The 15382-nt window shown below is 36.4% G+C and overlaps 1 protein-coding gene across 26 annotated transcripts in view; it reads left to right on the top strand.

Moving 5' to 3' along the window:
- The window catches only part of LOC110452090 (serine-rich adhesin for platelets-like), a 291726-nt gene that overhangs the window by 222322 nt on the left and 54022 nt on the right, over positions 1 to 15382 (top strand). For 25 of the 26 annotated variants that reach the window (XM_021500395.1, XM_021500387.1, XM_021500396.1 and 22 more), the window contains 4 exons: positions 3938 to 4140; positions 4984 to 5052; positions 5805 to 5816; positions 10055 to 10171. In XM_021500395.1, the coding sequence (XP_021356070.1) occupies positions 3938 to 4140; positions 4984 to 5052; positions 5805 to 5816; positions 10055 to 10171 (401 nt within the window). The remainder of the gene's footprint in view (positions 1 to 3937; positions 4141 to 4983; positions 5053 to 5804; positions 5817 to 10054; positions 10172 to 15382) is intronic. The other variant, XM_021500386.1, reaches the window with a different exon arrangement.

Here is a 15382-nt window from a genome sequence, read left to right as displayed (position 1 = left end):
AAATGATTTACTTTGCTATGCTCTGTTAGAGTAAGTTAAACCAATAATTAGATATATTACATATAGTCAAAGTTATCATGAGACAGTTAGTGAAACTATTTACATCTACAGATTTACTCTTTACTCATTACCAAGTGTCCTCCTTTGATTGAATGTAAATCATGCAGCACAAAATAAACTAAAATAGTGTTTGTTTTAACTATTAGTCATGGGCGGGGGGGGGGGGGGGGGGGGGTGGTAAGAGTTCCCCACTTGAAGAGCGATGTGTTTACTCATTGTATATATGGCAACTGGTTGTTTGTGTGGGTCGGTGACTCAATGGTTTGTTATTTCATACTTAATTGGGAGGGGAAAGAAATTAGCTTTAAATTTAAACCTGTCAAATATTCACTTGAGTGTGGCTATTAGATAGAAAAAGTTTATACATTTCATATACTAAACTATAAGTAGAACTAAATTATCGGAGAAAACATAAATATCATCTTGAATGAATTGAAAACTGTATAGAGTGCTATATATAGGTGGAGGCATGAGTTTTGTTTTATGTGGGGGACGTCCCAGGTAATTGGACGGTATATACAGAAGATTGATGGAACTTCTAGAGTATAAATAGCTACGTAATCTACAGGAATAGCTTGTGGATAGGAGAAACAGTCTTTAAAAAAAAAAGATTATTTTATTTTGTTGAAGGGAAAAAAAGATTTGTAACTAATCCCATAGGGTGAATGAAATGTTGGTATGGTGTAACTTCTTTGAATGGACCCAGAAACCAGAGACTTTATAATCTGGAAACCTGTACAAACTAGACCTGTGTTATCAGGAAACTATTTAATAAACTAGACCTCTCTAATCTGGAAACCTGTATAAACTAGACCTGTGTTATCAGGAAACTATTGAATAAACTAATCTGAAAACCTGTATACAGAAGATTATGTGATCTAGGCATCTCTACAAACCAGACCCTCTATAATCTGGAAATGATTTAATCAAGACCTCCATTTGAATCCTAATGTAGACATTTTTATATCAATTTAACAGGTGTAATCCAAGCCTGGAGTAATCCAGACCTCCATTTAGCACCAGGAGTTGTGCATTTTTTTTAAAGGATGTCCAAATTTTTCAAAAAATTATGCTTCAGCATATTTGGCAGAAATAGGCTTTTGGATATGCATCAATTTTTAGATCAATTGATGTTTTCTAAAAAAAAAAAAAAAGGTCAGCTCAAAACATATTTCATATGAATCGTTTGAACTTTGAACGACTGTTCTATTATATGAACTTAGATACTGAAACTGAAGTCAATACATCATTGTTCCCTCCTGTCCTTACTGGTATTAACTTAAAGTATTATTATATACATGTTAGTACAAGTAGATGCATCAATAGTATGACTAAAATATAGACATTGACAGTGGTGGGTTTCCGTTGGCATCATTCCTGAAGTGTCTGTTACCCCTGTGGCGGGCCCCTCGGTAACTAGATACAGAAGATGATACAAACAGTAGGCTATTTTTGGCAGCAAAGACTTCCTGCTTGCCATAGAGATAGAACCAACTAGTCCAAGTCTTCATCACTACCCCATCTTAGTCCCCCATCTTTACCTCTGGATCTCCTCCCTGTCCCCATCTTTGCCCCCTCCCCCTTCCTCTCCCCCCTCCCCTCCCTACCTCCTCCTTACCACCCTCATTCCCTGATCTATTTATACCCCCTCCCAGTCATTCATTCTCTGATTCATAAAACAGTGCTATAGTTTACAAGAATTCCAGAGATCCAGATTTGTTTTGCTGACATAAGATATAACGGAGAAGCCTGGAGGTTTTGTGCCAGAAACATCTAAATTGAACCAATTTATATTCCTGGGGATTCATCAGGCCGGTGCCTTACATATCCTCGGATTCCATATTGGATTTTTCCTGTTACTTTTAGACTGTTCTAAGTGCATCTGTAGGGAAAGCAGGTGTTCAACTAAAAACATTTGGTGTCCATAGGATTGTAGCCAAGATGCACATTTCTTATACTGCCCCTTGTTACACGGTCATTAAGAGACCATTTTACCATTTCATTCATTAAACGTTTTCATTATTGAAAACATTATCGTCAAGTTTTATGTATCTGTCAAAAAGGGGAATAATTCAAGCCCCCATTCTTTTTTCAGTGATCAAGGTCAAGGTCATCAACAGTTTTAATGTTCCCATTGGATTGGTTTTATAGTAAACTGAACCTGTGTTTAAGAGTCCACCTGTACATGTGTTTCAGTCATGAGTTGGCTCTTAATCAGAGCAATTATTAACTCATTCACCCCTGAAGACACATTTGAACTCATCCAATTCAAAGGTTAGAAAAGTTCATTATGAAATTTCAGGGGTGAATGAGTTAAAAGACAAGTGATCTGTCGAATTAAGGCTGATGAGCACTTGGTCATGTAAAGTAGGTGGACTGCTTTTAATAAAAACAATTCAAGAAATTTGGGTCTATATGAATTGTGGTTACTAATTTATACAAGTATTAAATGGTAATAGGGAATAATTACCACCACTCTAATGTCACTGTCGCCCCCACCCCTACCTCTGCCCCTTACCCCAACCCAAACCCCCACCCTACCCCCGCCCCCAAACCCAGCTAACCGCTACTGTGAGCATGATTCCTGATGCAGGTGTTATTTACCTAGTATGGTATGATAGGTCAGGACCTTACATTCCAAATGAAATGCAAAATATCCTTATCTTTGTTCCTTCAACTACGCTTCTTTATCCAATCGTTCATCGCAAAAAGATTTCCTGTCGAAATGTTCAAATCTCATTTCTCCTCGCTATTCCTGATAAAATTGAACAGTGAAACTTTTACGGAGATAAGATTAGGTAATTAAATTAGTAGGAAAGATAAGCATTCTTTAAAAGCCGGAAATATCGTGACGTAAATGATATGCAGGATGGCATTTACTGGTGAGGTGGATGATTCAGCTGACAGGTCTTGGTGAATGGATCTCCTATCCTAGCCGATGCAAGCTTTCATATGATACAGATGTTGGTGTTCAAGCATGCATGAGATACAGGTGCAGGTTATCGTAGATCCAGACCTGTTTTATTTACATCTCTACATCCGTCCATTTTCAGTGATTCTAGAGCACATGGACTGGCATTTTTACTTAAAAAATAAAAACATTTAGGACAAAGGTGTATTTTACACATTAAATTTACTCCTATGATAGGGAAGATGGTAACTTCACTTCCTAGGCACTCTCAATCTCTATCCTTAAAATAGAAAAGTTTGTATAAATTTTGTTTTGACCATTTTCATAATTTTGTATGCTTGGCCAATTGAAAAACATTTAGTCTATTCACATACTAACAATGCCATTTCCCATATTACCATCGCCATTTCCCATATTACCATCGTCGTTTCACATACTACCATCGTCATTTCCCTTACTGCTATCGTCATTTCCCATATTACCATTGTCATTTCCCATACTACCATCGTCATTTCCCATACTACCATCATCATGTTCTGGCTACCATTACATACCTTCCCATCAAGTATCATATAGCAGAAAGTGTGCTGTGTGATGAACCTTTGACAACAAGGTCGTACATTTGTGCCTTTTGTCCGCTGAAAACTGTAGTTTAGTTACTCAACAAGACACATCGCCCAGATTACTATAGTCTACCTAGCTGTTTCAAATAGCAGCAGGTTGTTGGAAATCAATTCTTCACACTTGAAATTCCAGGAGAGAGAAAAAGACTCTGAAGTTATTTTATTGTACAGAAATCAGATGGAAGTCTGCAGACTCTTAAACCTCAGGGCTGAGAAAAAAAGTTATGAAATTTATTTAAGCATGTAGTCTATTCGAAAAAAAGGAAGTTTAAATAAAGGTATTCAATTTATTTGTTTATGTGACCTAATTCTAATGACCTTGTGGTGACCTTGTCCATTTCAGTAACGTTACGGACCAAATGCAGAAGGTGTGTATTTCCATTTCGCCAGGAATCCCGCTGCGCGGGGACATTATGATCAAGTGTTACCACAAAAAGGCTAAGACAGGACAGAGGGAGGTGGTGTGGGCGTGTCAGTTCCACACCTGTGCCATCTCTGGGTACACTCTTACTTTCGCCAAAAAAGATCTCGACGATGCTAGAACAGGTAGGATCATCACATCGACCCGAAAGGACAGATAACTCACTAAGTTATATCAACCAGGCCTATTTCATCATGTACTTTCTTTCATAAGGCTTTAACGACACCCCAAAGGACAGATAACTCACTTAGTTAATCAATCCAAGCCTTTTTAATCATATACTGTCATAAGGCTTTAACGACAGCCCAAAGGGCAGGTAACTCACTTAGCTATATCAATCCAGGCCTTTTTAATCATATACTATCATAAGGCTTTAACGACAGCCCAAAGGGCAGGTAACTCACTTAGTTATATCAATCCAGGCCTTTTTAATCATATACCATCATAAGGCTTTAACGACAGCCCAAAGGGCAGATAACTCACTTAGTTATATCAATCCAGGCCTTTTTAATCATATACTATCATAAGGCTTTAACGACAGCCCAAAGGGCAGATAACTCACTTAGTTAATCAATCCAAGCCTTTTTAATCATATACTATCATAAGGCTTTAACGACGCTCATTGAGTGATTAAGTTGCATGGTTCACTGAAATCAACAAATTAAAAAGTGATTATTTCAATATGAATAAAATGAAAAACATAGTTACACAAATATCTCCAGGTTTCGACTGCTGAAAACATCAGGAAAACACATCATCTGTTAGTGTTATGTTTCATTTTACCCATTCACCCAAAGAAAGAGTAAGTCCAATTTAAAAAATTAGGGGCGAATGAGTTAAAATCATGTTTTCCTCTGAAAATGAAAATTGATATTAAGCAGAATTCACTGGATTTAAAACGTGAATCTTGTTGAATGTTTGAGTTCAATATCATATAAAAGTTTACCTGGGTTTTGTTTTTGTTTTAGACCCTCGGTTTCCAGACGGAGGAAAGGTGGAATTTGTGTTTGGTAACAGCCAGGACAGTAACGTCAGAGGTAGGTATCCATGGTAACCATGTTTGACAACGTTAGATAGTACTGTAGCAGCAAACTCCGATAGAACACTGGTTTGGAGGGAAAATTGTCACAATAAAATACAGTCTTAGTATAAATAAAGTAAAGGTAGAGCTTATGAGCATTGCTCTGTACTACAGTATTTCTGTATAACAATATTTAACTTGTGGTAGCTCCAGGTTTCTGTATTCTTGAAACCAGGCAAAGAATGAATTCCTTATTGCCGTAATATCAACAGGTTTCTTAGAAATCCAACTTTTGGGAACAATCATATAATGACTTCAATCGGGATTGTTTCATGATCCTCTTGATGGGGGGGGGGGTTACAAAAGTTAGCTTTTCCTCAAACTTAAAATAGAAGTGTGTGTTTGTTTATACAAATAGTGAACTAATTGATGGCTCCTACAGAACTGAAGCAATGGGTCAGGTTTATTCTGAACTTGAACAAGAGGCAGACTTAATACGAACTTAGCAAGGGGCAGGATGAGACATGCTTACCATGAACTTGAGCAAGGGGCAGGCTTAACATAGAAATGTCATGTACTATTATATTTAGAGGGAAAAGCATATATAGCAATGAATAATAATTGATTTCCTCGAAATCAGTGACTTTGTAATAAAGGCGGTTAGCGGTGAATGAATCAGTAAAGGATTGGGGAAGCAACGTAGGTTAAACTGAACATTTCATTGAACTGATGTGTACTTCATTCAAACTTTGATACAATCGTTTGTAGACGTGTCTGAAGGTAAGATGGTAAAAGTGAACTAACACACACTGTATATATATATATAGTTCTAACACCTTGGTGAGAAGTTAAGCTTTATCTAGTACAACTGCTACACTTTCTGTGTGTTAAAACACTTAGGCCAAAAAAACAAAATCTGTGTTTCTACTTTCTCTATCCGAGATTTTAGTGCCTTTCTTATTCCTTTTAATCAAATTTTTAAACAAACACTGTTAAATTCTAAAAAAAAAGAGTCTGAATTCAGTTGATAGCTGAATGTCTGAACCAGACTGGATTTTTTTTTTTTTTTAATTTGAAATTATTTTGCAAAATAAAAAGTTTTCTTACCTACCTTCCCAAGAGCTGAAAATAGATACACAGTATCTTTGGTATTTTTTGGCCTTACTATTTCTAAATCACTATTTTCATGTTATTTTATAAACTGTAAATAGTATGTAAGTCATGCTGAATGTATATTCATTGAAAATATCTCAAGCCTACTGCGATTTAACTTGGAAAATGCTTCATTTTATGATCATAGGACATGGTGATTTTGTCGAAACGTCTTCACGCTGATTTTAGAAGGTTTTTAGTAGTCACATGACATCAACAACAAAAAGGAAATTAACTTATATGTCAGAAATGCCTTTAGCACTGGTATTTGATTTAAGAAAATCATTCATTTGTTTGGAATTTAAAGGCATGCTTCCAAAATTCAGTCAAAATTTCTAAACTTTGCATAATTATTTACAATCTTCATATGAACTGTTGTGAGGACATGGATTTAATTTTTGAAAATAAAATCAGATTGAATTTAAATTTTGAGATCATTCAGCGGTATATTCTTTTGAATAATTGTGTGAGCTTTTTTCACTCAATAGGTCTGTCAAACACACTCAAGTCTCATATTCTCATATTATTCTTGTGATATTGTAGTGAATTATTTTACAATTTATCGCTTCATTCTGCTTTTTACGAATTGATTTAATATCCTTGCAGTGACTAAACTCTCCATTTCACACTCTAATGTCAAAATATTTATTCAAAATATGTCACAATTTTGTCTATCGGCTTTTAACCTTTACAAAATGTCAGTATGGGTTTTCGTTACGTAAAATTGAACTTGTTTTGGTGACCTTTTCTAGAACGCGTTATTTGTAACCATAATACTTGGGACTACTATTATGTGAAGTGTTGTAATTCGGGCGTACGAGGATATTAAACAGAGACTAACTGTCTAGGCGTGGATCATACCGTTGTTTAGTGTGTGTCGTCGTAAGATAAACACGAGGTCAAGCGTTGGTGCAACTTTTCAAGATCTGTACAAGTACCAGGGGATCTGATGAAGTGCTCCCTAAACACTTATCTGTATTACCACAGATTACAATATATTTCTGTTAGGATGAGTTTTATTTCAGTTGTAATCAATCAATTTTTTGGACATTTTTTGACTCTTTGAGGTATGTGTTTCTTCTGATTCTTTCCATGCTTATGAAAGATCCAGGTAAAATTTCTAAATGTAATGTGTCGCCTTTTCATTTCTCAAAGCTTCTCTGAGTGTTTAAATATGCAAAAAATATTGTCATCGTTTTTCTATCTTTCTGATTTTTCTTATTTCAAATTCAGTTGATTTTCAATTTGGTTTAAAAGTCAGACAACTCTAAATTGTTTTCCACATTTTTCTCTCACTGTACATTATGTTTGTGCGTTTCACTGTGTCTTAAAAACACTGTTTTTTATGTTTTACCTATTTTTTATTTGAGTCCGTTAATCAATGGACTTGTATAATATTTCCTGAATGCATGTCGGTATGACATAAACTCCCTGAAAGGCTATTGGACGACCATTGTAATTATTATATCTGTATACGGTAATGCATACCTATTAGACAACTATCTGGCTAGAGACCCCTCTCCCATCTCTAGCCAGATAGTTGTCTAATAGGTATGCATTACCATATACGGGCATGTGAGCTCAGTTGTTAGTTAAGATAATAAGGAGAAGGGCTTATGAGCTTTTCTGTCAGTTAAAACTAAAGGGTGCAATTAAAAGAAATGGCACGTGTGAGCTCTTCCATTAGTTATGATGTAAGGGGAATAGCTATAGAGAGGGGTCATGTGAGCTCTTCTGTTAGTTAAGATGTAAGGGGGATAGCTATAGAGAGGGGTCATGTGAGCTCTTCCGTTAGTTAAGATGTAGGGGGATAGCTATAGAGAGGGGTCATGTGAGCTCTTCCGTTAGTTAAGATGTAGGGGGATAGCTATAGAGAGGGGTCATGTGAGCTCTTCCGTTAGTTAAGATGTAGGGGGATAGCTATAGAGAGGGGTCATGTGAGCTCTTCCGTTAGTTAAGATGTAGGGGGATAGCTATAGAGAGGGGTCATGTGAGCTCTTCCGTTAGTTAAGATGTAGGGGGATAGCTATAGAGAGGGGTCATGTGAGCTCTTCCGTTAGTTAAGATGTAGGGGGATAGCTATAGAGAGGGGTCATGTGAGCTCTTCTGTTAGTTAAGATGTAGGGGGATAGCTATAGAGAGGGGTCATGTGAGCTCTTCTGTTAGTTATGATGTAAGGGCGAGAGCAACAGAGAAGGAGCTTGTGAGCTTTTCCATTACAAGGAAAGAGTCCATGAGAAAGAGAGCTTGTGAGCTTTTCGTTTAGTTAAGATACCAAGGAAACAATCAGATAGAGAGAGCTTGTGAGCTTTTCTTTAAGTTAAGATAGCAAGGAAAGAATCAAAGAGAGGCAGCTTGTAAGCTTTCTTTGAGTTAAGATACCAAGGAAAGAGTCAGAGAGAGGAAGCTTGTAAGCTTTTCTGTGAGTTAAGATACCAAGGAAAGAATCAGAGAGAAGGAGCTTGTGACCTAGCTGCACTGTTAGTTAGGATAACAAGCAGAGTTGGGGGGGAAGGGGCATAATTGAACCCTCATATTAATTAAGAAAACATGGGAAAGGTCTACAGATATGATTTTATTTATGAATTTTGTATACTTTTAAAATGGGAACATTTTAAAAAGATGGTTAAAGAAGATTGCACGAGGCGTCAGGTATAATATTTTAATGGCAGCAACAGTCTGTTTCCCACCAGGCGGAGCTGTAGGACCTGATCTGTTAGATAGAAGTGGCGTGTCAGAAACATGCATTTACACTCTGGGTGGGCGTCCTTCCAACACAGTGTAAATTTGTGTTTAGTTATTTTGATTTCGAAACGCAATTTTATGATTTTCAAAGAAACGGTTACCATGGTAGCTTAAAATTACAATAATATTTGTGCGAGACAAAAGGTAATGGGATATTAAAAATGCATGAGGTATTTAGGTGACTGCAGGGTGTATTTTTGTGGAGCGTTTTAGTTTGTGGTAAAAAGGATGACTGATTTGTCACTCACAGATTTACTGTTTCCATTAAATAAATACTGCGGAAACACGCTGGTTACCTGCACGACAAGTTTGTAAAAAATATATAGATATCTGTACATGTATATCTTTATATTCAGAAATTATCTCATTTTGGACAGACTTGTTAAGATAATGCCTCTTTTAAAAGCAGACCTAGAACTGTACGGCACCAGATAGATAGACTGGCACCTCGAACCATGAGGAGCCTAATGTTCTGTCTGATTGCTTGTTGTAACGTCTAATTCAAGTTTGATAAGTTTTTCCCCTCATTAGTTGAACTTTAAACAAAAGGGTTTATAGACTTGAGAATTTTAATGCTCACTAGCTGGAGTTAATTCTAGAAGAAATGTGTTTCTTGAGGTCAACCTGATAGCAAATGTGTCAAACTTTTAGTAGATAAATGTTTAAGGGGCTTCAATTTTACTGGGTCAAATTAGTTTGGGCCTTGGATCAAAATTGTGGGGGTTCATTTTTGGCAACCCAGTTACTAAGGCAACCATCCCAACTGCCTCTACTGAAGAGCAACATATTTGCTGAGTTACCATTTCACTCAAGCCACAAATTTATTGAAAAGAAACCCTTTATGAAATACAATTGCTACACAGTAATTCAACACACATTGAAATCGAAATATTTATTTGAAAGAATTCAAAATAATTTTGAATCCGAGAAACTTTCTTCAGTTTCATAAATTGATAAAGAAAACTATATCTTGATACATTGATATTTGAGATGGACAGCTGGTTACTATGACCTGTTCAATAATGAAAAGTTCAAAAGGGGCATTTGTGAAATAACCCTGTCTTGTTTTTTTGAACCAATCAAAGCCGCTGCCACATTTATATACCTTTTAATCGTTTCAGTGACGGACTTTAAGTCTGACGTCACAGTACCAGTGGACGATGGCTCTGACGCTCTGGTGAGATGGGATTCGTATGAAAATTTTTCACATGTCAAAAATGCTGATGGTACAGTTAATGGTAAGTCGCTATGTTGGTAATCAATTTTTAGAAATTTCTTTCAGGCAATGGTCGTGGGATTTGCTGTCAGCTTTGTCGTAAATGTTCTGTGTTGTAAAGTGTTGTACAAACTTTGGTAAGAAGCATGCAGGCTACGTACTTCTTCAGATTATTTGTGTGAAAGCTTTCTGTATTTGTGGGCCTCTTTGTCGTTGACATCATCGATAGAACAGATTGTTACAAATGTGCAAATCAGGTTCAATTCTGACTAAGACGAAAAATGAAACGTCCACTTTTTTCACGACGGTTCATATATTTGTATGTAGTTTTTACCAAGTTTGTTGTCTTTGAAAGTGTTCTTTCATTCATTGAATCGTACAAACTAGAATGTACTTCTGTGGTTTAAAACAAGGATGGCCTAATCATTGAGTCTGGACTTGAATTTGACAGCGAAGTACAGTAGAAATCTCTTTTACAAGGATGACCTAATCATTGAGCATGGGATTATAAACAGTCAACTACGGTAATGAAAGAAAAGCGTAAAAAATAAAGACATAGGTTTGAGTTTGATGAGTCGTGTCATTGGTTAGTTTGTTGGTGTGTAGGAGATGGCTTATCTACGTAATTAGCGTGTAGGAGTTATTTGTCTCACTAAACGCTCATTAACTGTCGGAACTAATTATCACAACTCCGGTGAAGATGGGAATGACATGGTTGTTTACTACGATTAAATCACACAGTATAATCAAACCCGCTGTCTCTAGATTTCCTGTACTCATTAGGATATCAACAATCACAGTTAAATATTTTAGAAAAATGTGTTTTATAAAAACTTTACTTGTGTAATGCCCACTTAGTCGACTACTGTTTCATTATCGTAGTTTCCCTATTGTTTCATTACCGTAGTTTCCTTATAGTTTCATTACCGTAGTTTCCCTTTAGTTTCATTACCGTAGTTTCCCTATTGTTTCATTACCGTAGTTTCCCTGCAGGAATGGAATTCCTCCTCTTGTTTACAATTTGTCTTTGCATGTTTTAAAGTTTTTGATTTGTTATGAATCATCTAAAAAGACTTTTTTTTCAAAAAGGAGGGTTGGTGGGGAGTTTGTTATTTCATTTTGTATTTCAACTTCCTCTTTATTTAACTCATTCACCCCTGAAATTTCATAATGAACTTAATTCCAACCTTTGAATTAGAAGAGTTCAAATGTGTCTTTAGGGGTAAGTGAGTTAATCCCCAATATCATCTTGACATATGATAACACCAGGGCCCATATTCACGAAACCATTTTCATGAATACGGGCCCAGATGTCCTAACCCTTAGCAATTTCAGAGATATCAAGTGCTGATTTTACTGCCTACAAACTGATCCATGGATTCGAGTAGAAAGATTTTAATGATCAAGTTATTAATTGAAAAATTTAGGCAAGAAAAGGAACTTTTCACCAAATTAACAAAGTTGGAATATCATAAAATGCAACCTCTAATTTGATTGGTGCGTTTTATGTTACAGTAAATTCTATTGGTTCTATAGAAATTTCATTGAGGGGTATATATAGACGTTGATCAGTAAAATCAGAATGAACATTTCAGTTTAGTAGTAGATTTATTTGTTTTAAAACTAGATAACTTTACATATCCCGAATCAAAAATGAAAACGGCTCAGAATTTTCAAGCCATGAAATGAAAATGAAAACAGCACTCAGAAATGTATAACATGTAAATAGGTATAAACAGAATAAGTGTTAGATAGATTACGAGTGTGGGTGGTGTGTGTAGGGGTAAGTAAGTACAAGTGTTTGTTATCAGTGCAGAAGATGTGCACTGGTGCATCACGTAGGGGAGGGGGGGTAAGGGGAGGGGGGTACAGGAGCAAGGGGCACACCTGGTACGGCTCAGGCTTCGGGAACGGTCGATTTACACAATTAAAAAATTAAGAACAAGGCACAACTTTTCAATTCACACCTCCAAATTAAGGAGAGAAATAGACACTCCTGTGTCAAGTATTGATTGGGAGACACGTTTGTTGCGTAAGTCACCGGCAGACATATAGATATAAACACACATCACGTAGTTATAATCCACATTGGCCATCTATTTCTCTCAGTCTATCTCGTGCTTTATGTGATTCACACCATTTTTTCTGTTTCTGTTTTTGGTGTCTCGTCTATTCTGGGAGAAGCTGAATACTTGTGGTAAAAATGGGAGCGTGTCAGAGTATTATGCATCGACTGTAGGGAGGGGATGAACAGTTGGGGTAAATTTAGAAGCGTGTCTGCAGCCATGCATCGTTTGATATAGAAGTAGCATTCGTCTAGATCTGCTTAGCGGGATGCTTAAACCTGAATGAAACGGGGCATTTCAAAGTCCAGAATCTTTATTTTTATTTTTGGAAACTTTATATTTGAATTTAATTAACAAAATACTTGAGGGTTTTTTTGTGGGAGAAACAATTATTATTTTTCGACAAAAATATTCTCATCAAAAACCTGTTATACAAGGTTTGCTTTTGATAAATTTGTCGGTTCAGAAGATTTTCTTTATCGGAAGATTTATGTTTGATATATCGGTATAGAGTCAGCCCTAAACATGTGTTACATAAGTATAACCATTGGTTGGTTCCATGTGTTTAAGCCATTCTGTCCATAAAACATAAGATTATGCCACTGTTTGGAACGCTGTTGCGTGTGTTTATGGAATCAGATGTTTCCTGTCCAGAAACTTGATCCAATAGCCGCAGTCATATCTGAAGTTTTATTATATTCATACAGACAAGTTTTATCATCTTAAAAAAAATCATCAGAACCTTGGTTTTACCAGCTGAAATTATCTGCAAAACATTACTGACAAATTCTGAAAGACACACAAGGAAAATACCTTTTATTATTTCCTTTGTAAAGGTCTGATGATGTGATTTTAACGCTGAGCATTGATTTATTGCAACTGTTTGTACGATCGGAAAAATAAACACCTATTGCCTTTATATACACCTGAAAACTGAATAAGTAAATTTAATGACTGTGGTTGTTTATGATGGACGAGTACGTAAACAGTAAAAATTACCCGCTAACCAATATGTGGTTTCGGATGCTGACTTACAAGGCTATCTAAGACCACTTACGTAGCATGAAGAAGACGCCGATTTAACGTGGTTCACAACTCTGATAACGCTCACCTACAAATACAGCGCCACTAAATAGCTGAAGTCTTTTTTGTAAATCGCTTTAAGAAGTTGTTTGCCCGATAAAAAAAGTGTGTAGAGTTTGTAGCAGTGATATTTTTATCAGTCCTGTAACTCCCCGGTAGCTATTTCCTGCTCAGAGATAAGGGATGGAGGGACGTCTCTCTGTTAACAGGAAGCAATACAGAGGTCTAGAGAAGACAATTTTATATTTACATATGTGTACGTTGAATGTGTTACCTTCAAACAGTATGTTGCCTTTTAATTCTAGTTTCTTGATTTTCCTAATAGCATTTTTTAGACATGAAAATAAAAAATATCAAAAATTTGAAATTGTTTGTGTTCAGAAAGCAAAGTCTCTTTAAGTAAAGAAACTATTTTTAAATGAAATTCCATATTGTCATAGCTTCATTTAATTAGACTATTTATAGGAAGTTTGGGGGGGGGGAGGAGAGAGAGAGAGGAAAAATATTAATTTCTAGGGTTGGCAATCAATGTTTGTTTCTAATTTCTTGGAAATAGATCCTTGTCGTTTATTAAATATTATATTAATGTCTACATGTATGTAGGATTGACAGGCATCCATTGGTGCCCAGCTTTTGGTATGTATATGTTTATGTGTGTGGGGTGCGGAGTGGCCATGTTGTGTGGTTACCATGCAGACGGAAGTAAATTTGTTGATATTTAGAGTCAGTTAGCATATAAACATGGATAACTTGGAGATAGACTCTGGTTTATGTGATGTAAACACTGTCAGTTGGTGGAACAGTACAATCTTTCTTACAGTCACCTTGATAGTCAGGTTATGTCCTAGAGGTTTCAATCCTTGTTAGAATCTGTCTGAAAATACATATATTTCTGTCCTTGATCTCTATCCATTGTAGATTCTGTCTTGGGAAACCATAATTTCAGTTTCTATCAATGTCATATCTGTCCATAGATAAAACTCTGTTTTAAGAAACGACTTCATTTTCTGTTGAAGTCATTTCTGTTCATAGATAAGAATCTGTCTTTAGAAACGATAACCTTCATTTTCCATTAAAGTTGTATCTGTTCATAGTTAAGATTCTGTCTTTGGCAACCATGGCTTCATAACTTCAATTTCTATCAAAATGGCCTCTGGTCTGAGATTACCTGACTTCTGTCAAAGTGGTCCATGTTTGTGGATAGCAGAATCTGTTTTGAGAGGCCATGATGACGTCTATCAAATTGGTCTTTGTTAATTTCAAGAGTAAACTTGTGTTGAGGGACAGAATGTCTGCCAAAGTTGTTTGTGTCAGTAAGTAGAACCTGTCTGGAGATACACAACTTCTGTATAAAGGCCTCCTACTAGTGGCCTGTAGATTTTACCTCTCAAGATAGGTAGAAATGAGCCCGTTCTAGACATGTAGATAGGGAACCCTTTCTAGACAGGTAGAAATGTGCCCTTTCTAGACAGGTAGGAGAGTGCCCTTTCTAGACAGGTAGATAGTGAGCTCTTTCTAGACATATAGAAATGTGCCCTTTCTAGACAGGTAGAAATGAGCCCTTTCTAGATAGGTAGAAATGTGCCCTTTCTAGATAGGTAGAAATGTGCCCTTTCTAGACAGGTGGAAATGCACCCTAAAGTTACTAACAGGGAAGATAATTTCAAAAAGTTTTCTGTGATATCTTGTTAATCCAAGTCATGAAAATGTTTGCTGTGGAGGCTTAAGAGCATTTTCAATATTATGTAAGAAATGATACTGATGAGATACAAAATATGAACTGTTTTAACATGTTATTTGATAAATAGGATGTTAAGAAGGTGTTTGTGTATAGACAGAGACTGTTTGTGGATATTGAAGGCCTGTAGGGTGAGTCTATTACCTGTAAGACATACTGGCAGGAATGTCTGAATGTCAGAGATAGGGAAGGGGAGGAAGTGGAGGGGGAGCATCTGGGAGCTATGGCCTGGTACAGAGAAGACTGGTGCACAGTGGGGTATATAGATACACACTCATATTGCTCATCCTCACAGTGGTGGGGGGACAGGTACCACGGCAACACAACCACCGTACAGGACTTGATT

Source organism: Mizuhopecten yessoensis, unplaced genomic scaffold, assembly GCF_002113885.1.
Source record: "Mizuhopecten yessoensis strain PY_sf001 unplaced genomic scaffold, ASM211388v2 scaffold6383, whole genome shotgun sequence".
Taxonomy (NCBI): domain Eukaryota; kingdom Metazoa; phylum Mollusca; class Bivalvia; order Pectinida; family Pectinidae; genus Mizuhopecten; species Mizuhopecten yessoensis.
This window is presented reverse-complemented; position numbering and strand designations above follow the sequence as displayed.